Here is a 24,971-nt window from a genome sequence, read left to right on the forward strand (position 1 = left end):
AACACTTCGTGCCATGGTACTTTAAGTCAGAATCTGACTTGCACTCTGAAAAGGAACTACAAATGGGAGTTATTATTTACTAGGCAGCTGTTTGCACAGTCCTTAATCTAGTCCTTGCCAAATGACAGAAGAAACTAATTTCTTGAAGAATACACTTCCCCCCTGCAATGTACATCTACTACTCTCTTCCACAGGGAAATGTTCCAACACGGGAGAGCATCCATTTGTATTACCAGAACCACATGATGAAACTTTCTGAGGAGTCGGGACTGGACTCAATTGATAAAAATCCCAGTCAAGCTTCTGGTTTGCAAGCATCTGAAAGAATGGATAGCTTAGATTCAGCAGCTTCTCGTGACAGTATCTCCAGGTATTGATTTAATTTTATTTTGTGAAAGATAGCGGGTTCATGCAGTAGACCTAATACTAGATAACATCTAAGTACTGATGAACTTTCTGATCAATGTTGAATTCTTGGTTTGATTTTTCCATTTTAATAGTGAAAACTGCTATATGTTACTATTCCTTTATAGTGGTGGGCTCAGTTGTTAGCTTGACTCCTTTTCCACTGCATGACTACCCCACTGCTTTCTGTTCCCCCTACAATTAGGAATCATTGGCAGGGGTTCTGTTCTCGTGAAAAGTAATGGAAAATAAGCTGAGGTTGCTTCTTGGATAGTGGTTTAGGAATTCAGGCAAGTAGTTTGGGGAGTGATCATTCATTGTGAATGTTTTATCTTTGTAAAATAAATTGTTGTCTGTTGCCCTCAAATCAAAAAAGGCTTTACATCGAAAGAGATTCTACCTTTGGGAGGACAAAATCCCCCTCTCATATCCACAGGGCAAAAAATGTTTTAAGAGCCTAATTTCCTAACTGCTATGATTACAGTTCAACAGAGTTACACATTTGTTAATCAAATAACCATAATAGTTCAGAAAAACCACCATCGTCATTCCTTTTTGAAAACAGATGCCATCAAGTCCCTTGCCAAAACTACTGCATGCTCCTGCTGCTTCATGAACACAGAGGCACACACATGCACTTTCTTTTACAGAGGCGGCCTGTTCCCACCATGCCCCTGGTGTTCTTGACTTTTAAGATACTGCAGAAATTGTCCAACATGAGGGGGAGAAAGGAAGGCTTTGGAAATCCAGCTGTTTTATAATCCATTGCCTTCCGCTGTCTCCTGTTTTTCTCTAAGTGGGCAGTATCATATTGTGTTTGATACTCCCAGCAAACCCAGAACCTTCTGTGTACAGTAAATTATGCTTAGCTGTTACTAATGACATATGGGTAGATGTCAGCAGACTGAAAATAATGAGGGTTTGTCTTCCTTTGATATTATTGAAAAGCAAGTTTGAGAGAGTGTCTGTCTATGAGTACTATGCTTCAACAAAATATCCACAAATTTCTCCCCAGGGTAAGCACTGGACTTTGAGAGGTTCACTCCAGTATAAACATCAAATCTGAGCAAATCTTTCTCAGTGGTTAGTTACCCAACTAAGCAAACTTTGTGTTTTGTCTCAAAGTTTTACAAGAGTCGAATGATGTGAGAAAAAGTATAAAATCAAATTCTGTTAACCAGCTCTCTTGGAACCACTTGGATATTTGCAGGGCAAGTTATAACTCCACAAAGTTCAGTCTCACCTAAAGAATAAATAGTAATATCAGTCCTGCTTTCATTATGTAGTTTTTGGTCACACTGTTTACCGTAGATAGAAGAAGTCATCATTATTATACAATCATGTTTATCAGGAACTTTAACTATAAACAAAGGGAAGCCAATTCCAAAATTAATTATAAAAAGGAAAAACAAATCTTGTAATTTTCATATATAGATTTTACTTCTTCAGTGAGATTGTATCCAGTGTTGAGCTCCACTTATGCCTTTTTTTTCAGAATAACCACCCATTTTTCACCCTGCTTGGAGCACACTTTTACATATTTAAGATCTCTTTTCAAACTCAGAGAATTCAGTGATTCTGTGGTTCTGCTTTGCAACAGAAAAAGTTAAATTTTTAACGTGTGTTTCTGTCATCTTCATTTCCTTAGAAGAAGTCACAGGATTTATCAACAAAGGAATAGCAAAGGCAGTATTAGAACTGATTTCTCTAATCTCAAATTCTCTTTCTGGTAATGAACAATCAAATATTCTTGCACTGAGTATTTACAAATTGTGGACATCTGCTATAATAGTAGAGGAAGCAGTAATGAGTCTGTTGATTGAATGATAATGCCCTCTGTTTATTGTGGCACACTTGCATATCTCTTTCAGGGATTACAGAAGTGCTTTTGACCTTTTTTAGAAATGTGAAATGTTTTAAACTTCATGTGAGTTTATTGAGTAATATTTTTTTGAATTATGAAACAAGAGAAGATGGCATGTTATATTTCAAAGTAATGATTTCCAGTAAATGTAGAAGTGACTAATTAAATCTAAAGAGTCCCTGTGATTGGGGATCTTAGGTTGCAGTGGAAAACTTTTGGGAAGGGGAAGAGTGTTTCTGTTCCATTTATCCTTTGGTTGTAATACACAAAATTCTGTAGTGGACATTAGGTTCATGAGTAAGGTAAGCACGTTCAGAAGTTCACAGGAATGCTGAAGTCCAGAAGCTATTCCATTATAATAAGACATAATCCTTACTACTCAGGACAGAAATTACTGTAGGTATCTGCTCAGTGCTCTAAACACTGGGTATCTAGAGAGAACCCTCCTCATCAGTTGCAGGAACTGTAAATTTCTTGTGACATTCAGAGCTGACCATCATAAGTCTAATCCAGGGATGTTGTTCTTACCCTACATAAAGTTCTAAAAGGACATTTGTATAGTATCCTTTGTGGGGTTTTCTCTTTTACTAGAGCTCTCACTTATTCTCAGTCATTTTTCCACTGAGTAGGTAGAGATAAAATGAGGTATTCACAAAGCATTTGTTTGGTTTCTCTTTATGTATCCTAAAGGCAAAGTGCAAAGTTCACATGGGCCAGAAGGAGAAGAGATTGATGTTGATCCTTACCAGGCTATTTGAGAAATACCACCAGAAGGGATTGGGAGGTAGCATGATAGAGCATTTGCTGCAGATTGTTTTCATTTGACTGATGAACTGCTTATTAGGTTAAACAGCTTATGAATTTCTGTAAGGTGATTAGGAACTTACTAAAACTAGTTGGCTGCCCGTATGGGACTTAGCCTATCATTATGTAGCAGCAGCTAGACACAGGTCCTAGGTCAGATTTTGCGATATCCTAGGGTTTGTATTCAGTTCAGTTTGTATTAATTTTTGTCGATCACAGATAACATTTTCAGTTCCCAACTCTACCTTTGTGTAGACTTTTATAGGAGCTGCAGGTGGGAGCCTCTGACCCTCCTGTAAGAGTAAATATACAAGTGTAGTCTGAGTGTTTGTGAACATCACTTTTTATTGATGTTTCCCTCACCAGAAGGGACAATAAGGCTTGAGGCAGGGAGAACTGGAGAAGTAACTTTTGACTAGTGAGGCAGGAGAAAGGATGAAGGGAGAATCCCCACTTGGGCTGGATCAAAGTCCAGTTTAGGACTGTGAATGTTAGTAATTGTTTGGGATTTTTACTTGCAGGTGTGGGGAATGTAGTAGTTAAAACAGATAATGCCATTCAGTAAAAAAAAAAACAACAGAAAAATTTGTAAGTCAACCCTTAAGCTAATAAACTCTTTGGGAAGGGTAAATTTGTTTAGCAAAAAGGAAGTCATTAACTTAGAAATTTCCCACTCATTGAGGATAAAAACATCTCTGCGCTATATGTATCCTCATTTGAACTGAATGCCTGATCAACTTTATATAAAATGCTTGAACTCAGGGCTTTTAATGAACATTCAATTTAAAATACCTAGTCCTTGAGTGATTTCAAGAAGCTAATGCTTTTCAAGATCTCCAACAACACGAATTTGAAGTCATTCAGGAAGATATACTTGAATCAAATTTACATGACAGTCAATTACTTGAGTCAACAGCAGCTTTGTCCAGTGTAAATCTCTACACTTTACTAGTGTTCTCAGTTCTTCCACGTTCGGAAGCATGTCCCTAAAGTACATAAAGAATATACAGACTGTGCTGCAAGTGTTGTCTCGTACACATATCCTGACATTCGAGGATACAGAGCAGCTGCTCAGTCAATAATTATTCTGATGATTCATTCTTCATTTAAAACAGTTTTAAAACAAACATTGAAGGCACTGTTTTTATCCATTGGGATTACTAGATACTTTTCCTTTGATTTTCTGGGAGCCAGGTCAGGACTTCCATGTCTGGGAGGGCAGCTGGCATATGTTTCTTCCATAGAAAATATATGAACGGGCATGTACTACTTTGATTTCAACAGCTGCTCTGCTTAAGGTTCTTGGAAAGTTCCCTTTGAACTATGTCTGCATTTAAAATACTTCAACACCTTAGTAATAGGTGTTTCCCTTGAAAAGAATAAACTCAGCCCTTGAGATCTAAAATAACACATGCATAACATTGTAGCACATAGACAAAAGGCAATATGCAAAACTATATTTTCTACTTGCTGCCATCTCCCCATATTTTAGCAGCAAAACCTCACTGATAAAGCAATGGCCTGGCTTTACTCCATAGGTGTGGAAACGTCCTCCCTCAAGACCCTCCCAAGCGACTAAAACAGCTTCAACCAATCCCCATGCTGCTGAATCAGGCCTCTAGGGCAGATCTCCTGTTCCCCTAGGAAGCAGCATTTTCTGCTTCATCAAAACCATGCACCGTGCAGACAGCCCTTCAGATTTTGTCTGGAGGACCCTGTGTGCCTTTGTGCACACACAGAAATAATAAAGTGACCCGTAAAGGGTCTTGTCCAAGTGAACTGGCAGGACAGAGGTGCCCCTGCCATTAAGACTGTTCTTAAAGAAAATATTTCACAGTACTTTTGGTATCTTGGTGATTCTTTTCTTCTGTTCAAAGACAAAGGTATGCTTTCAGCCTCAGCCTATTCTGTCAAAAAACATCATCAGTGAGGGTAGGCCTAAGAATAATTGCTTCTTTGTTCCACATATTTTGCTGTTTCCTCCGCATTTTCCTTAAGGCAGTAATAGCAAACTGTCACTTCAGGCCAGGAGATTTTTTTTCCTCACTTCAAGCTAGCAAAACCAAAGTAACATGGAAAACATCATTGTGCTTCCTTTCTGACCTCTTTCCCAATTCTCTATACCCCTGGACAAACAGAATGCTTGCCAAAGAAGCAAATTCCCTGCTGCTGCTGCTCAGGTGTAACACAGCTGGACTCAAAAGAAGAAAAGTAGAGCGTAAATCCTGCATTTTGTGATTCCTTCTTCTCTCATTCTGTTTGAGAGATTCAGGCAGGTCACTACATGCATTAGAACACCAGGTCACTCAACTCATTTCATAGACATCTGTGTTTTTCAAAGATTTTTAAAGGAGAAATAATCCTCTTACCTACCATATGTCATTAAGGTATTTGTTTCTTTCCTGTTGCTATGTTAGATGCTTATATTTAATTATGTACTTTCTTTCTCATAACTCATCCCGTTCTTCTTTTCTCCAGTAACACATAAATGCTCAATGTATGGTGTATGTCTCTGGTTGTCCTGTTGTATTTGATAAGTGAAAGGAGATAAGGGTTTACTTATAAGGGTTACTTATATCTGTTCTTTATCTCAAGATGCTCATGTTACCAGTTTTGAAATACTTTAAGCTGTGATTGAAATAAATTAAATCTTCTGGAAAGAATCATCAGGGCTTCCTAGTAAATATCAAAATAAATGCCATCTCATGCAGAGCAGGTTGTATTTGGCATGCATCTACCGGCTAAGTAACATATCTGATTTGGCTCTTTGGCTCGAAAAGAGGATTAACCAATGTCTGACAGCTATTTTGCTATTTGTGGAATATGAGCTATTAAGTTTTAAGGGCTCTTTTAGTAAATTGTCTTGTACCTGTACAAAAAGGTTCAGCACAGTATATCATTAATAAAATAGAATACGTACAGAGGAGATCACTTCCCAAAACACTCTTGTGGAATTTGGAAATTTTAGGAGCAAAGAAACAAAATAAAACCTGCTCACATATGTGAGTCTGTGCCCTGGAAAGCATGTAGAGCACTCTGTTGGTTTCATATCTTCTTGAATATGAATAGATGGTTGTTAACCTTCTGTAGCCCCTATATGAATTTGACCATGGGCAAGCTGAGCGTAGAAATGTGTTTTTGTGGTGACTCTAAACAAATCCTTATCTTCTCTCTGAACCTTTTCTCTCTGTGTCAGTGTTTTGCTGCATGGCAAGCATATTTACTGAACCATGTGTAATACCATTTGTATTTAACACTGTCTTTATAACTGTTTGCGCTGCTAGCTGCTACACTGAAGCAACCATGCTGTTCTCAAGGCAGTCAACCCTTGATGATTTAGATGGACCAGACACTGTTCCTAAAACAAGTGAGCGCGCTCGACCTAGGCTTCGTAAAATGCAGAGCATGGATATGTCCTCCTCATCAGCTGACAGTGGCAGTATAGTGTCAAGGTGCTTAACTCATGCATGCTTTGTTCACTCGTTTACCCATACCGTTATACTTACTGCAGTGTACATGAATTTGCTTTTGCAGATACGTGGTGTGCAGAGTGGTTTGCATGGTTAATGGAAGCTTTACTCCCTTCTGTGTTGTGGCATGGTTTTGAGATTCAAAGTCAGGATCATAATCTAGGATTCATTTGTTGTTTCACTTCTTATTCTCTTTTTTGTTTTGTTCTATTTTTCATCCTTAATTCATGTAATTTTAAAAGTTGCTCGATTACATTACACTAGTTGTCTAAAAACAGGCTGAAGTCTGTATTTAATCACCTAAGAAAGTGTCTGATTTTCAGAGTTACTGAGCTGATGCTTGTTCTTAAATTGGAAGCTGGAAGTTTCTCAGATAATTAGTTATCCTAAAAATGGAAATAAATGTCTAATTTTAGAAACTAAGATAGATGATGTCGGCCTTGGTTTTTCAATTTTTAGTTTTCCCCATATAGGAAAGATTACTAAATCTGTTTTGATTACTTTACCACTGAGTAAGGTGTTGGAATTAAGAATGGGAAAATAGCTGTGAAAAGATAGTGAATAATATTAATATCCAACGAAAGAGAGAACTGTTCAGGGCTGTTTGCTCACTTTTTAGCAGGTAAAAACCAGAGATGGCATTGGGAAGCAGTATTTCAACTAGTATTATAAATATGAAATTTTATGGCATCATTGTCTTTCAGTGTTGAAAGTGGTTTACAAATTTTTGGTGTCATTCCGTTTTGAAATTATGGATTTTTATGATTTTGTGCATTTTAACCAGGATGAGTGCTACCGTGAATCGTCAAAACACACATCATCATGAGTGTTACATGTTCTAATTAAAATGCTGCTACAAATAAAGTGATCAAACATAGCCACAATAAGTTTATAAGCAGTGTAAAAGAAAAAGAGATGGAACTTAGTTTTTAATTTTGGCAGAAGGTAGTGCCAGATGGCTTTGCCAGTGCCAGTTTTCTGTAAAAGGTTATACTTTAGGTGAAAATATTGCTCATTTCATAGGAGCTATGTGAAAACTAGTTTTGTCTCTGTTGAGATACAAGGACATGCAGCCAACAAAAGACACTGAGTTGTCTAACCCGTAAACACCTGTTGTCTAACCTATGGAGAAGGACTGGAATAGAGACTAAAAAGAGAAAGAGTGATTCTGAGGGGAGAGGTGAAAAAATACTTGTGAGGGATGGAAAGGGCAAAAGCAGAGCCAACAAATATGACATTCAGATTCCCGTCTGGAGTCATCAGGCTACATGAATTTACAACAATTGAGACTGCTGCAGTACACAGAGCATTAAGAGAGAAAGTGATTATGGACTACTGCATTCAGCTCTGGGACAACCAACATAAAAAGGAGATAGACCTGTTGGAGTGAGTTCAGAGGAGGGCCACAAAGATGGTCGGAGGGCTGCAGCACCTCTCCTATGGAGACAGATTGAGGTAGCTTGGGCTGTTCAACCTGGAGAAGAGAAGGCTTCAGGAACACCACATAGCAACCTTCAAGAACCTAAAGGATGTCTAAAAGAGAGATAGCGAGGGATTTTTTACAAGGGTATGGAGTGTCGGGACAAAGGGTAATGGCTTTACACTAAAAGTGAGCAAGTTTAGATTATATATTAGGAAGAAATTCTTCACTCAGAGGGTGGTGAGACACTGGAACAGGTTGCCCAGAGAAGTTGTGGATGTTGCATTCCTGGAAGTGTTCAAGGCCAGGTTGGATGGCATTTTGAGCAACTTAGTCTGGTGAAAGGTGTTCCTGCCCACGGCAGGTGGATTGGAACTAGATAATCTTTAAGGTCCTTTCCAACTCAAACCATTCTATGATCCTACGCAAAGCCAAGAATAAGGAAGGTGAATCAAGCAGAAAACTGATCAGAGTGAATAAGGACAGTTGGAAAAGAAAATAGGTACATGCAGAAGTAAAGCAGGCAGATAAAGTAAAAATGAAGACTTTATTGAAGAACATAGAACAATCTGAAGGTAAGCAACATACCCTGTTACTGGAACAGTTTGGTAATCCAGGTTGTATTTCTTCATGTCAGCAATTTATATGTTCTTTTATTTGAAATTAGAGTTGGTATGTGTGTGTTCAGCTCATGTTCCAGTCGCATACAACACCCATACAGGGGTTGTTAAAAGCACCATGTGTAGAAGGAACCCCATGGCTGCCTATCATTCACCATGGAGCATGCCTTTAATAGATGTAATAGCAAGTCTTGACTCTGGTCAGAAAGTGTTTGAACTACTTTCAGAAAGTTAGTGTAGTTTCTCATTTGCCCTTTACTGCTGTGAAAACATAATGAATCACTGTGAGTTCAGTGGGATGTCATTCAGGGAGCAAATGGACCCAGATGTTCCATCTGTGTAAGAGGAGATCATGATGATATCTTTTCTATCAGAGCATATGAACTTTGAAGGCCTGGGAATGCAATGGGGTTGCTCAGCTGTCTGCATAAAGGTACAGTTAACAAATTTTGCTTGGTTGTGAGTCTTATAAACCGCAGCTCACTCTCTTCATCCATCTCCGACAGTGAACCTACGCAGGTCACCATGCTCTATTCTCGTCAGGGAACAACAGAAACCATTGAGGAGGTAGAAGGGGAGCATGAAGAGGAAGGAGCTCATTCTGCATCAAAGTTGGAGGAAGAAGAGGTGGAAGATTATAGCCTGGATTCAGAAGGAGCTGCCTACACTCCTGATACCGATGTGCCATTGTACTCCACGGTGGATAGTAATGCAGAAGCTCCACCTTCCTACAGCAAAGCTGTCAGCTTTGAACATCTTCCCTTTGGGTCCCCAGATGACTCAGCTGGTAAGAGTCTCATGATGGTGAGCCCAGATGACAGCCGGACGGACAAACTTGATACCATTCTCCCCCCACTGACGCATGAGCTAACAGCTAGCGAGCTGCTTCTGAACAAGTAAGACCTTATGACAAGGAAAGATTGTGGGTCACAATGTGTAAAGTTTTGTCATTACTTTGTTTTTTTGTCTCAGAACTAGCCTGCAGTTTCTGATACACAGACCATGTTCTAAGTTTGGTTTAAGGGAAGAAGCTCATTTCCTGTGCAGTTTTTCTAATTACTGATTTTTAAATTATTCAAATTCATCTTAGAAGGAATCTCTGCTTTCTCCCTAGATACCATATTTAATTGTTTCAATTAGCACCGAATTTCTGTGCTGCAATTATCATGGGGTCAAGGGCTTTTCTAAGAATTTATTGTGGAGAAGGCTTCTCTTCTCCAGGCAGCTGTGATTTCAAGTGAGTTTCCTCCAGGACTATCTGGGAAAAGATTCTCCTTTAATTATTTTTGATTACTATAAGGCAAACTGGCCTTCAACAGTTTCTTTTAAAGCCAGTAGGAGCTGAGAACTGTGTAGAGAGACCACCTTGCTAAGTACTTTCATAAGTTCCTCTCTTTGCCTGTTAGACACTGTGCTCAGTAGCACAACCAGCACTGAGGTGGGGATGGTGCCACTGCACTTCTTCATCCGCTTTCTGGCCTGACTCAGATGGGGAGAGCTCCCCCAAATGCAGGGACAAAATCTTAAACCATAGAAATGTCTTTCAGCCTGACTGCATCTGGAGAGAGAGGGGATATGTAGATCTGACTTCGTCAGATGCAATGTCATGTCTTCTGGTTTTCCATAGTAATTTTTGCTTTTCAGTAAGATCTATTCTCAGACCAGGACACTCTTTATGAAAAGCAGAGAGAATTATGAATGTGTATGAAAGTCACTGTTTTTTATATTTATTTAAGTCTTGTAAAGATTGGACATATCTAATGCTCAAGGACATATATTGTGTTCTGATCTTATGTCCTGGGACTATTCATAATGTAGGTCTCATGATGTACCTCTGTTTTCTTTCCAAGTTCCTATCTGTGTTGATAAATCAGATAGGAATTCACACCAGTATGGTGTGATTTCCATGAGACATGTTGGTTGGGCAGCTGTAGGAAAGTGGTGTTTGTAGAAGTTCTTAAGCCAGGCCGACACCCTGGGTAAATTTAAAAGCTGAAGAACAGTGTTTTTAGTTATTTTGCCAGAAATTCTTGTTTTCTGAGCTTAGAATCAGGCTATTTGTTTATAATACTAAATATTTTCTTTTTATTTTTTTCCCTCCGTTGAACTAAGCAGCAGAATTTAATATTTTTCAAAAGGAAAAATAGTTGCAATTTGAAAAGCAGCTCTTGTGAAGTTCATTTTCATTTCATTTATGGTACTCTGCTCCTCACAGGATGTTTCATGATGATGAGCTGGAGGAGTCAGAGAAGTTTTATGTTGGTCAGCCTCGAGTCTTGCTCCTTATTTATGCCCTGTACAATACGCTGGTGGCCCGGTCCGAAATGGTGTGCTATTTTGTGATCATCCTTAACCACATGATCTCTGCCTCTATGATAACCCTGGTACTTCCCATCCTTATATTCCTGTGGGCCATGCTGTCTGTTCCTCGACCAAGCAAACGTTTCTGGATGACAGCCATTGTCTATACTGAGGTATGCTGCTGTTTTTTGCAACCCCATGTCTAACACAGAAAAGGTAATTTTAAGTCTTGCATGGTCTATTTTCTGATTTTGATCTCTAGAGTCAAGGGCCTCTGGCCCTTCATATTAATATAAATATTTGCTATCATCCCCGGCAATTTCTGTGGTATGGAAAGATCTTTTTTGTTATTTTTTTCATTGCAATGAGCAATATCCTTCCTGGCACAAAATGCAGTTATCACAAGAGCAGACCATTTGCAAGCAGTTACTGTGTAATTATTAATCAAGAGACAGTAATCACTGCTTGTGGTGTCTCAAGTACCACTGAGCATCATCTGTTGGTGAATGTTGATTGACTTTATTACTGAAGAAATGTGTAGTGTTATTCCTCTCTGGCAATGAATATGCTTGTTTATCTTCTCATAAAACTGACAGAATAGTCATATTTCTCCCCTCTTAATGTCCCAAGGCTATTATATCTGACGTGCTTATAAAACACCCAAAGTGTGTTTTGTTTCTGAACAGGTAGCCATTGTCATCAAGTACTTCTTCCAGTTTGGCTTCTTTCCTTGGAATAAACATGTGGATTACACAAAAGATAAACCTTACCATCCACCCAATATTATTGGCATTGAGAAGAAAGAGGGTTACGTGCACTATGATCTTGTTCAGCTTCTTGCTTTGTTCTTCCACAGATCCATTTTAAAGGTAATCTGGTTTGATAATAGTTTCTTATTTTATATATATATATTTAATTATAACTTTTTAAGTCACTCATGATATAGGAAAGTCATTCATTTAGATATCAGGAAAAATTTCTTCACTGAAAGGGTTAATAAATATTTAACTGGCTGCCCAGGGAAGTGGTTGAGTCGCCATCTCAGGAGATGTTTAAAAGACATGTAGATGTGGCACTGAAGGGACGTGGTTTAGTGGTGGATTTGGCAGTGATGGGGTAATGGTTGAACTGATGATCTAAAAGATCTTTTGCAACCTAATTTTATGGTATCCAACACAATGAATTAGTCTTCCCCATTGTGAACGTGAGACTGAGTTTAGCAATGCCTGTAAAAAATACAGATGTGTCAGAAATACAAGGTTGATATGCTCTGTTCTTCTTTTCCCACTAGTGCCATGGACTATGGGATGAAGATGAGAAAGGAGACAGCTCCAGTAATAAAGAGGATACCGATGATGAGCTCTCTCTGACAGGAGGCAGGAGAGACTCTTCTGCCTCATTGAAATCTGTCAATCTTGCTGCATCAGTGGAGTCCATCCATGTCCACTTCCCTGAGCAACAGACTGCCATCAGGAGGAAGAGCTCTAGCAGCATATCACAGCTTTCACACAGGTCCAGCTTCTCCTCACACAGATCTAAGAGAGGTAAATGTCATGGCATTTCTGGGATTTGAAGAGCAAACATTCATTTCCCATAGAATCATTCTACTGAAACTTTGTGCTGGTTGCTGCAGAGCTCCCAGGGGCTACTGAATGCTGCTGCTTCTCAGTGATGAAGTAGGATATGAACCAATGTAACTTCATGTTTGAACACACTCCAAGCCTTCTTAAAGTTCAAATGGAGAGCCATACTTTGTGATTCATTATGCTTTTAAAATTACATTATCCAAAAGCTGGGAAAGGAATGCTCAGTGTGGCCCAGATCCAGAAATTCTGGTTCAGCATAATCTCCAGCTAGAGGGAATGTAAAGCATATGTATTTTTCATATCTGCATTTGATGATACCTGAACTGAGAAAAGTTTTTATTAGGTATATTGAAACAGATTACCTGTTCTACCTTGTAAAAAGGGCAGGATTATTCTAGCCTAAATGTGTATTTTACCAATTGAGATGACTGAATCAGATTAATCAAACACTTGCCTTTATCACTAGTCTTCTCTTTTTATACCTATTAATCAAGTTTTGATATGCCAGTGATGAAACCTTTACTGGATGCTCACAAGACTTTATCATATTGGGGAAAAAAAGACTTCATCTCAAAGCTTCTTTCAAATGTGAGATTTGTATATGGGATGGAAGTCTCAAGATTTATTACCTTCTAGTTTTGGCATTTAAACTTTTATTTTGAATTGGCTTTTCTTTCCCTCTCCTTTTTTTTTTTCCAGGAAGTACCAGTACACGGAACAGCAGTCAGAAAGGAAGCAGTGTGTTAAGCATCAAGCAAAAATCTAGAAAAGAGCTTCTTATGGAAAAGTTTAGAGAACAAATGATCAAAGCCAAGGCCTTCACAATTAAAAAGTGAGCAATATGAGGAATGATGTGGGTCTGAGGGGAGGGTCCAATGAGTAAAGCAGTAAACCAGCATTTTAAAGAGAGCAGGTTACTACTGCTGTTAAGTGTTCATTGTATGCAGATGTCCCAGCAGCTGAACATCAGAAAAATTGGCAGCTGTTCAAATAGCATCTGCCTGATAAAAAAAGCTAAATGTCCCATGTGAACTTGGTTGGCTGTGTACGGTTCTACTGAACACATTCTGATACAGTGGTTTAGAAGCAATCAGAACAAGGGACTGGTGTCTGTGAAGTCCTGTGAAGTCTGTCAGAGTAGATTTTAGATATCTTTAAAAATATTAATCATAGCACACTCAGCCTTTATTTTCTTCAGTGCAAGTTACATGTTATTAAATCACATTGTGGTCTATATTGTTTTAGGACTCTCCAGGTGTATGTGCCCATCAGACAGTTTTTCTACAATCTTATTCATCCAGACTACAGTGCAGTGACTGATGTGTATGTGCTGATGTTCCTCGCAGACACAGTGGACTTCATCATCATTGTGTTTGGATTTTGGGCTTTTGGGGTATGTCACAGAGGCATCTATGTGTAAATCCTCAGCAGGATTTACATGGTGTAGATGCTAAATATCATGTGAGTGTCCTTCTTCCTTGACCACCCTTGTGTTGTCCTTTTCAGAAACACTCTGCTGCCGCAGATATCACCTCTTCATTATCAGAGGACCAGGTCCCGGAGGCATTTTTGGTGATGGTGCTCATTCAGTTTGGTACCATGGTGGTAGATCGAGCACTGTACCTCAAAAAGACTGTCATGGGAAAGGTCATCTTCCAGGTCATCCTTGTTTTCGGAATACATTTCTGGATGTTCTTTATCTTGCCTGGAGTGACAGAAAGGTATAACCTTTATAAACAAACAATATAGGTTGAATACTGATGCTCTACCGAGTTGCTTGCATTTAAATTTGATATGTTTACAGCTAGGCTTTGGAATCATGAAAAAGTTTCTACTTGGTCTCATTTATAAGCAGAATGTTGGACTGCCTTTCCAAAACAATAACTTTGGCCAGTATAACTTTGAGGAAGAATTAATTGTATATCTACAGAAATATTCTCAACTTAGGCCAAAATGCAAGCAGGTGTAAGAGAAATTGCCTGTAATTGAGTGATGAGAGCTTTCAGCTGAGACAGTGTTGGCCTCCGATCCAATTCCCTGCTCCCTAGACTGCTGCATGTGGCTTTAGAAGAGCAAGTAGAAAATGTCTCCCTTAGAGTAACTTATAATTTAGCACTTTCCTGGAATATGTGAACTGTGGATTTAAATGTCCTTAGACTGAGGAATGTCTAAAACTCTTGTTCCTTCTGAAGAGCAAATTTCTCCTCCCCTGCTCCTGGCACTTGGTTCAAGAGGTGGTGTGGAGGTGGTCACCTGCTGCGTGAAATTTTGTGTCACACGCTTGGTCAGGTTCACCCCCACATCTAACATTTTTTATTGCATGGCTCAAGGCACTTATCACCTCAGTCTGCAGTGCAGAGCTCTTAAGGTTCCCTCTCTAGTGCTTGGCTAACTCCTCTCTTGATATTTCAAATTGCCTTGAAGTATTTACCTCACTCCATTGACTGTACAGAGATTTTGAGTGCATCACCTGGGCACATTACACAAGTTATTTTACTGGGAAAAAAAAAAAAGGTGCACAGTGTAAAGAAAAACCGAAAGGTCTCACTTGATCTCAAAAAAAAATATTTTGTTTTTCCTCAGAGCAGTAGTAATTGTGCCCAAATTTGAAAAAAAAAAAAAGAATGCATTTTTCAAATGCATCTCTTTTCTACTGCACTTTGATAAATGTTATGAAGTAAAAAAATTTTGACGTTTTCTGTGCTTTTGTGAAATCTGTATCAAGTTGTTAATCTCAAATCTGCATCTGAAACCTCTTGTATTCCTTCTAAGTCAGACTAAGTTTTAGAAACCACTGCAAATTTCTTAGCAAAAATAGTTTTACTGGATTTAATGGAAAATATTGGATTATGGCTGGCTGACAAATCCTGTCCATCAAGAGACATCTTCTGCAGTTCCACCATGCTATTGAACAGCAGCCAAAAGTGGCACATATTCACCAAGATAGTCAAGGGGATGGAGGAATTGACGTGTGAAGAGACGTTGAGAGAACAGGGTTAGTTCAGTCTGGAGAAGAGAAAGTGAAGAGCTGTCTTCAGCTACCTATTAAGAGGGCACTGAGAAGAAGCTAAGTTTTCTTCAGAAAGGTCAAGAGGGCACAAGTTGGGAAATTTCAGTTAAATATAATGAAAAACTCTTGACTGTAGTTAGACAATGGAGCAGGTTCCTCAGACAGGCTATGGGATCTCCATCTTCAGAGATATTCAAAACTCAATTCAAAAAATGGTTCCTGAACTATTTGTCAGAATAAGACTTAATCAGGGGAGGGTGAAAAACATTTTCAGAGGTCAGTCTGTCTTAAATTTCTGTATGAGGTGCTCTCATGAACACAAATAGCCTTTAAAACTGTCGGTGTTCAGCCACTATCCAAGGGCTCACAGAGTGATGTGCCATCATGGGGGGCAAGGGAAGACTAATCTGCGTTGGGTGTAAAGGGACCTCTAGCATCCAGAGGGAGAGGACACTGCCCCAGGCTCTCACTCTTTGGGAACCCTATTCCCAGTCTCTCCCCTGTGACTCTGAGGTGGCAATGGATGCTGTTTATAGGCTTTCTCATTCAGCGTCTTTCAAACACTGTTTTAATCCTGACATGGGGTCAGAAACCACGGGCTTTTCACAGGGTCTCAGGAAAGGGAAACTGCCAGAAGCACAAAGCATTTCAAGCTAATTTGGTCATACACAGATACAAAGCTCATCATTTTCTTTTATCCATCTTTTCCTTTACAGGAAATTTAGCCAGAACACAGTTGCCCAGCTCTGGTATTTTGTGAAATGTGTTTATTTTGGCTTATCAGCATATCAGATACGCTGCGGATATCCAACTCGTGTTCTTGGAAACTTCCTCACAAAAAGTTATAACTATGTCAACCTGTTCTTATTTCAAGGGTAAGTGTAGACTTACTGCCCTTCTTTCTTTCGTGTAATTAGGACTTGTTATAATGAGTTGTGGGGTTATTCACAGACTACTGGAAATAAGACAGTAAATTTTGCATAGCATACTCTGTATATGCCATATGTCCCCTGTAGTCCACAAAAAAAAAAAAATCTATTCCAGGAATGCAAACTTCAGAAAAATTGATCTCCCACTCTGAACCCAGAAGCCTGATACACCAGTAACCCATTCAGGCCCCTATGGAAAAGACATTTTTAACACTTCTAAGAAATCACCTCTGTGAACAGAGATAGGGGCTACATATTACATTAGAAAACAGGTAATGTTATTAGTTCTGCAGTCCTAAAAACTGGTAAGGTGTCAAATCCCAAAGATATCTTTGGAGCAGGTCTACAGGCTCTACCTTAGCAGGTGAACAAAATCGAGTGAAAGACAATACACCTGAGAAATAAGAACTATGCATCAAAAAATGTTTCCTTTGAGAAGTGCTGCACATTTGAAACTCTTCAGAAGTTAGGAGTGTTAGTGCAAGTAACAGGCATTGCTTGGAGTGAAAGGTGGTCTTACAGAGCCTTACTTCACGCTCCACTTAGACTGTTACAATGATCTTGTGATTAAGCTAGTTCAAAGCATATATGTATTCCACAGAAAAACTGGAATAATTTCAGCATTTTCACAATATTTTCAGTATGGGCTTAGTGCATTCCAGTAGGAAAAGTAACAGAAGAAAGCTTTCCTCACATGAAATGCTCTTTGTGGCCTGGCTGATCAGAAAAGTGTTATATGTATATTTATTTCCTGTTAGCCTACATTCTTCTGCTGCTTAAGATTTAAAAAGCCCAGTTCCATACACAACTGAGGACTGCCCACCTACTGCAAATGTGCCATGCACCACTTGGTGTAAGGAGGTATAAAACAAATTCCCACCGTCCTGCGGAAAACGTGGTCTCCACTCCCAGGTCGGAGGAATTTAGGGATACAGGAAGGCCTTTTACTGTTCCATCAATGGCTCGATCGCAATTACTGGGCATAATGATGCAAAAGCATATTTATGACCTGACAAGGAGATCTAGAAGAACATGAGCAACAGCAGATCTGTACTAACCATGCTATTTCAGGATATGATTGTATTTGTATTTACAAAATCTCCCCATAAGATCTTTTAATATTGTCTTAATTCTCCCTCTCATCATATATACACATGCCGTGCTTGTTCAGTGTGATCCCTCTGTTTCTGATGAGTTATTTGCTGTGATCTCCCTGCAGGTTCCGCCTAGTTCCGTTTTTGACTGAGCTGAGAGCAGTAATGGACTGGGTTTGGACCGATACCACTCTCAGTCTTTCCAGCTGGATCTGTGTTGAAGATATCTATGCCCATATATTCATCCTGAAGTGTTGGCGAGAGTCAGAAAAAGTAAGGAAGCCCCATATAAGTGATCCAGGCCTCCTCTCCCCCTTGCAGAAATTTAGAGAAATAATCATGGCTCCCTAAATGATTGGGAAATCCACCATAAAACCAGTTTGTTAGAAGATACACCTGGAGCTTATGTTCAGAAATATTCAGACTCTTCAGTGGTTTACGGTAGTTGGCAGTCAGGTGGAGTGAAATTTCAAATGGCTTCTCTTTTGTGCCTAGCTTATTTTTCCACCATTATTGTGAACTCCACAAGCATGTGCCTTCTGGCTTAATTGCATGCCTGGGTTTCAGGGCTGGTACTCACACAGTCTCACACGCAACTAGATAGGTTACCAGCAGTAGCAGGGAAACTGTAGCTGAAGAGAAAGGTCAGTAGAAGGAAAAGTTCGTGCCCATGTCCCTGTAGGTCCCAGGGACATCAGGTTCATGTAACTGTAGAGGGAACTCAGCTGGCTCCTCTGTCTCAGGAGAGTCCCTGCACATCCAGAACTGAACTGTAGGCCAGATAAACCCGGCATTTGTCTGACTGAAATTTCAGTCTCTTTAAATCATTTAAGCTTCAGTTCAAATTAAACTTGTAAATTCTGGATTCCTTATAACCGCTATAAAGATTGCAACCATATGCTTGCTTATTTTGCCAATTTGAAATAGAAATTAAGCATTATTTTAAGAGTGACCAAACCAGTCAGAAATTCTACATCTGCATTGAAATGGATTTATTTTTAAGTGTTACTGACGTATTTCTACTTTTATTATAATCCTGTCTCTTAATGGCAATTACTTTCCAAGTATGTCACTTAGATTAACTCAGAGCTAAAGAGCACACAAATCTTGTATATAGGCTTTTTCTCTGTGACTCCCACTACTGCCATGAATGGAAGAAGTTCCGAAGAACTTCAGTGGTCAGAGAAATAATAATCCAGTTCTACTTTGACTGTCCATCTCACTGTGGTTTTTTATACCACAACAGGATCATGTGCATTATATGTAGCAGAGAACTGACATGGGAAAATTTCCACATCTAAGCTAGAATGTGTGTGCTAATGCCATGTAGCAAAATATCTAGCCATGACTTCACATGTTGTTCAAGGTGCTTCAGTTCTCTCTGTCTCTTACACATTGAGTGGTATGCTTAAGTACTTTAACTGTTAGACTCTCTCTGAGGTATTCTGTAATGTCATTAAAAGTGCCTGAACTAATCTCTTACAGACAAATAATATACCCCTGCTGATCTTGATACGATATTTTAATGAAAAGAGTACTCTGTAGCATAGGACAAATTACTTGATGTACTGCTTCAAAAAGTAACTAATTTGTTTTAAATATAGCATTGTATTACGAATTTAATGTTCTCATAGGGCTTTATGGATTGATGTTGTAAAGCAAGAACAATTTCCTGAAAGCCGTATTCCTGGCGTGTGTTTGCGGTACAGAGCAATATAACGCAAAATGCATCTCTATTTTACACGTGCAGTATGCAGTGCATGAAAGACAGACTCCTAAACACTACAGAGTTAAATCCTTATAAGAGAATACACCAAAATAAATTACAGTGATGGTAAGGCATTTTACAGGATGGTGAAGCTACTAAGGTATTCAGTCGTGAGGCAAATAACAGAGGGATGGCATTATGGGCAAGGGAGAACAGACATACCATGTGATCTGCTTTGAAAGGAGAAGAAAAGCAAAGTCACTTTTGGTCTCAAAAACTAAGAAAGGGAAGGATGTTACATCAGCAGTACCAATATTCTAGGGACAACAACAAAACTGTAAACATTATTTAAATGCAGTTGGTGTCAGATTCACTAGAAACAGATTAGATAAAGCCTGTGAACAACTCTTGGAAATACTGTAAATGAAGTATGAAATGAATGTGAAGGTAGTGCAATATCAGACATTTCTACTGATTGTGTATGTCAGTTGCTGGCAAACAATTTTCCTGCTCCCCCAACTTTGATATATGGTTTGCAGCATTTCGAGATCTATGAGAGGAACTACCTTAAGGAGCTTTGAGATAAAACTTTTTGGAAGGCTATATACAAGAAAGTGGGTCAATCACAATAGCAGTTTTTGGAACAAAATGTTGTATCACTGTTGCTGCTATTATTTTATATTTTGTTCATGTGAGTTCATGTTTGCACTCATCCAGACAAAAAAATTCAAATTATCCTAGCAATTTCTTCCTTCTTTATCATTGTGAAGAATCAAAATCCCAGTATTTGTCACACTGAACACACACCTGATATGGGTTAATTTGTCACTTTTCACTGTTGTCACCAGAAATTAAGTGTCTGTGCAGGCTTGGCTAAAAAAAAATCTCAGAATAACTGGCCTGGCAATGGGTAGCAAATTACCACAAAGGATGGGAAGCCTTAATATCATTATATATTTACTAATCAAATCATATGAAGTGTACCTCTGATAGAAGAGACATTATCATATTGCTGTTTGCTTTTGCAGAGATATCCCCAACCAAGAGGCCAGAAGAAAAAGAAAGTTGTGAAGTATGGAATGGGTGGCATGATTATCGTCTTGCTGATTTGTATTGTCTGGTTCCCACTGCTCTTCATGTCTTTAATCAAATCTGTTGCAGGCATCACCAACAAGCCTCTAGATGTATCAATCACAATAACTCTAGGAGGTTATCAGGTAAAAAAAGAAGACACACTAAAAGTTAACTCTGGTTTTTGCACTGTATTTCCTGTACTATTCTTCTTCCCTTCGTTGAATTGAACTCTCCTGCCTTATGCAAGGTATCAGGCAAACTTCCACAAATTATCCCTTTGGGGTTTAAAAACATGTTAGTTTATCACTGATGTAAAATACTATCTTCACTTTCGAGTTAAAACCATAATCTACTAGCAGTGGAATAAATTATCCTTCATCAGATACACTCAGACAACTGCCTACAGGTCCACGTGGTAAATACAAGATAATTGGAGGTAGCTTGCACCTCAGTGGAATGAAATTATAATCTTCTTCTTTCGAATTGAGTGCCATAATTGTCTTGGGCTGTAATGCTATACTGTGTATGTAGCAGCAATGTGAAGTAAATGTGACAAGTGTGTGTTCTTTTGTTTCCCAGCCTATTTTCACAATGAGTGCTCAACAGAGTCAGCTCGAGGATTTCAATCAGACTCGTTTCAATATGCTTCTGGCAGGCTATAGGGGTAACACTGTAAGTGAAATGTAAAATACCTCATTACTTAAAAATGTGTACATGTTTCCATGGAGGCCTTTTGTGAGTTTTGTTTGTGTAGTTATAAGTGGTAAGCAGTGCTGTCATCAATTGGAAGATATTTTCACAAAGAGTAGAATGAATAAAGGTTCACAAAATCATTTGTCAGGACAGAGCTGAGTTATGATCAGGCAAACTACCATTAATCTAGACATCTTTCCAAAAAATCCTGGAAGACAGAAACCTTAGTTGTCCTGTTCTGTGAATAAAAACCTCTCTTCTAAATGACACAAACCTTTAGGAGACATGATGCTGTTTGTGTACTGCCAAAACAAATGTGCTGTGGGGACATAACAGTGTTGGTCCTTTAAGCCCCATGGTCCTTCCTATAGCACACACATCTTTCACCTCCTGATGAGGAGAGGTGGTGCTGTCAAAAGAAAGTGTGCATGGGCTAGAAATATTTTGACATTAAAGTGTCAAAACAACCATTTAAGCAAACTCTCAGTATTTCATGAAGCAATATGCATAAAGTTTTCACAAGTTCCTACAAGAAAAAGACTAATAATTAGTAGAAACTGTTGCATTGCTAACATAGCTGTCATTTGATCAGATATAGCTTTAAAAGAAGTGCTTGCTACTACTCCATTCAAGAATTAATAGGTTTTGATCTTAGATCCTACCAAATAGCCCATGTATGACTGCGTTAATATTATAACCTTGATCCATTTCAAAGTTACGAGTTTCAAGTTGCTTTATCCTTTGCAGACATCTTTCTATGCAGAAAGATACTCAACAGAAGACAGAGTAAAATTTTAACTCAAGTTTAAGCACTCTACAGAGTTTACTTCCTGAACTTTCAGGCTTGCTTTGGCCTTCATGGCCATCAAACAGCAAGGCCACTTTTGTTTTGCCTTCTTAGCTTGGGTATATCTAGAGCCCCAGTTGGTACCTGAGGAAGGCAATCAGTGCACACCCCTGCACTTACAGTTAATCAAACATTTACAGTTCTGTCTAACTGGGAGATATGCTTCTGTGTCTTGTGGATATCACTGCTCTGAAATTTTATTTTCCTTTTCTGCACCTACAGGCTGCCTTGCAGTTTCTAGAGGGCTATGGAAAAGAAGATATAACTTTAGCAGATCTAGAGGGAAATTCAAATTCTTTATGGACCATCAGCCCTCCCAGTAGACAGAAAATGATAGAAGGACTGCAGGATTTTTCATCTGAGTTCACTGTAGTTCTTTCGTGGACCATTCAGAGGTAATTAAAAAGGCTGTTTGCCAAGCATTTCCTCAGTAGAACAGTTCCATGCTGCATTTTTGGTTTAGTTTTTCAGCAAATTCTATTGCACTGCAGAGCAAAAATCTATAAGTGTGAGGGAGACAGAGAGAAGTCACTTTTGTTACTCAGGGAAACATTTATTGCCTGCAGTTCTCAAAAATAGAGAAGTGGAGCCACTTCCAAGTAAATTCTTTAAAATGGCATGATAGAGTTTTCAATGGGACTTGAGGGAAAGGAAGAGTAAGAAAATTTTAGCCAGTTTTACATGGAGATGTTCAAATAAACTGCCCTAACAACAGTCTTGTTATCATTTATGGAAGTTGAATACTCAGACCTAGTTAAGGCATAAAGCCTATGAGGAAATAGAAACAGAACTGATTGGTCCTCTTTTTGAGGGAGTCTGGAATTGACAAACTATTTTTATATGCAAATAACATAACAATGGCACAGATCCCTTTTGTTGAGACCTTTACCTGTTTACTTGTGATTCCTTTGGCCTCAGTGAACTATACTTTACAATGAAGTTTTTGAAAGAAACAGCCTAAAAAATAAAGTCGTTGCACACAGGCTAGACCACACCCAGTCACCAAGGTCATTTGTTCACTACTGTCTGCCAGCTGGGGTTCCTGTAGACTGCTGGATTAAACTGAAGTCATCACTTTGTGGAAATTAAGTTCCTTTGCAGCCCTGGTATCTACGTGTTTTGTTGGAAGTAGAAGCTGGATTGTTATAACAAAAGACTATGCACAAGAAGCAGGTCAGCTGAATCACTGTGGGAGCTCTGAACTTGCTGGGTCAGTCTTTCCACAGTCAAAAATAGTAATGAATCTGCACCCTTAATTTAACTTTATTTGACCCCTCTTATTTTCCTGGAAGCATTGAGTATTAGCTACTGAATTACTCCACTCCGTCATTTCTGAGCCTTATATTATTTTTTAATACTGCTACTCAGTTTGCCCATATGCTTTCATAACTACAAGCATTCATACACAAGTTGAAAGAGACCTTTTTCACCCTCAGATTATATCTTGTGGATTACATTGTGACCATGAATAACTGAAAATGTTAAAGACTTACCACAGTGACCTTCTACTTAAATGCTGTCTTTCATCTAGGCAAGGAGACCACAAGCAGCAGTAAGATAAGCCTGTTGTGTCACACATTGTTTGCCTTTGCACAGCATCTGCTGGTAATGTTTCTGTGCAGTCCTCCCAGCCCCCAGCCTTACCCAGCTGCCACACTTGGACCACAGGACATGGCATAAGGCATTGTGCGAAAGCTGATCCTGCACCAGGCATGTTCTGCAGTTGGTGTGAAGCCTGAGGGGGAGGCATGGAGGTCCTATCAGTCTGTTAGACAAGTTTCTGCAGGGCTGAGGTGGTGTTTTGGGAAGCTGTAGCTGACTGCAACATCCTTAGCTGTCCTGACACTGAACGGTCCCATTGCCTAAAGTGAGAGCAAAATTATACTAATTTGTCATTATTGTCCTGTATACAAAGGCATAGTCAGTTAGAAAAACAAACCTTTAAGGCTGCTACATATCCTCTGTGAAAAAAACCACACCATCTCAGGTACAGGTCGCATGATGCTTGCTTTATCAAAGACTAGGTTAGCCAGGGTCAGTGCTGACTAGTTAGACAACTAGCTCTTGCATTCAGCAAAAAGTGCTTAGGTTATGCTCGCATTGTAGGCTGACAGTGTGTCTTCCTTTTTACTTACAACAGAAATCTCACCCTTGGTGCCAAAGCTGAAATAGCATCAGATAAACTTACCTTTAAACTACAAAACAAAACCAGAACAGATATTGCTACAATGATGTCTGGAGAGAAACTGGAAAAGGTGTAAGTTATTTTCTTTGCCTATTTATATGCAAACTTTCCCTTTTGAAGCCTGATTTCCTAAGAAGGTCAAGCTTGTGCAACTGTTTCATTTGTCTGCCCCCTCTAATAACAGAGGCCAACAGCACTGAAGTCAAATAATAGCAGTATGAAAGGTAAAAGCTTGCTTTCCATTATAAATGTAGGCTGAGAAGACCACAAACACTGGATCATCACCAACAAGCATGGTGAAGCTATTAGCAACTTTGATTTATTGGATAAACACAAGTTCACTGCAGTATATTTATATTTATAGTTCAACTTGCCTTTGCGTTGCTTCCGTTCAACTTGATCTGAGGATGTTGTATTGAGGATTTTTTTGTTCTAAATAACCATCCAGACTGTATTTCACATTGTTAATTTTGAATAGTGTGAGATTGGCAAGGAAGTGTTAAATCACTGCGGTCAAAGGGTAACATCTGCAGTCATTTCTGACATTAGATCTTTTCCTGTAATGGAAATTCACAAGGCATGGTCCTAATATGAATATTAAACATTATTCTATGGATATATCCTTATAGCATTAACAGCAGTGGTGCCTCCTTCCAGACTGGAAAAGAGTCTGGCTCTTCCTCTTCCGCCTGCTCACTGGGGATTACTTTACAGCAGTAGTCTCTAAGTACTGCTAAACCAGCACATCATCCCTGAAGGCCACTTAATCTGATTTGTGGCTACCAGAGTTGAAAAGTTTAAAATGAGGCCAACTGGGATTGTGAAAAATCTGAGAGGTTCTTATCTTTTAGTAGGTAGGAATTAGATTTGCCTTTTCTATGCACAGCTCTTTTTCTGCACCTCCCCACACACTTGTACATCCAAACAGACTGCTGTTGCACATCTGATCATTGCATTTAAA

The 24,971-nt window shown here is 39.0% G+C and overlaps 1 protein-coding gene across 2 annotated transcripts in view; it reads left to right on the forward strand.

Annotated features, from left to right (window-relative positions):
• Nucleotides 1–24,971, forward strand: part of PIEZO2 (piezo type mechanosensitive ion channel component 2) — a 303,485-nt gene that overhangs the window by 272,754 nt on the left and 5,760 nt on the right. The window contains exons 39-53 of one of the 2 annotated variants that reach the window (XM_051772546.1): nucleotides 195–370; nucleotides 6,358–6,525; nucleotides 9,090–9,479; nucleotides 10,799–11,057; nucleotides 11,571–11,753; nucleotides 12,176–12,428; nucleotides 13,170–13,302; nucleotides 13,716–13,863; nucleotides 13,977–14,191; nucleotides 16,197–16,355; nucleotides 17,629–17,776; nucleotides 20,240–20,428; nucleotides 20,865–20,957; nucleotides 22,048–22,220; nucleotides 23,966–24,082. In XM_051772546.1, the coding sequence (XP_051628506.1) occupies nucleotides 195–370; nucleotides 6,358–6,525; nucleotides 9,090–9,479; nucleotides 10,799–11,057; nucleotides 11,571–11,753; nucleotides 12,176–12,428; nucleotides 13,170–13,302; nucleotides 13,716–13,863; nucleotides 13,977–14,191; nucleotides 16,197–16,355; nucleotides 17,629–17,776; nucleotides 20,240–20,428; nucleotides 20,865–20,957; nucleotides 22,048–22,220; nucleotides 23,966–24,082 (2,804 nt within the window). The remainder of the gene's footprint in view (nucleotides 1–194; nucleotides 371–6,357; nucleotides 6,526–9,089; nucleotides 9,480–10,798; nucleotides 11,058–11,570; nucleotides 11,754–12,175; nucleotides 12,429–13,169; nucleotides 13,303–13,715; nucleotides 13,864–13,976; nucleotides 14,192–16,196; nucleotides 16,356–17,628; nucleotides 17,777–20,239; nucleotides 20,429–20,864; nucleotides 20,958–22,047; nucleotides 22,221–23,965; nucleotides 24,083–24,971) is intronic. The other variant, XM_051772540.1, reaches the window with a different exon arrangement.

Source organism: Manacus candei, unplaced genomic scaffold (genome assembly GCF_025592945.1).
Source record: "Manacus candei isolate 608988 ecotype Guabito, Panama unplaced genomic scaffold, ASM2559294v1 h1tg000008l, whole genome shotgun sequence".
Lineage (NCBI taxonomy): Eukaryota > Metazoa > Chordata > Aves > Passeriformes > Pipridae > Manacus > Manacus candei.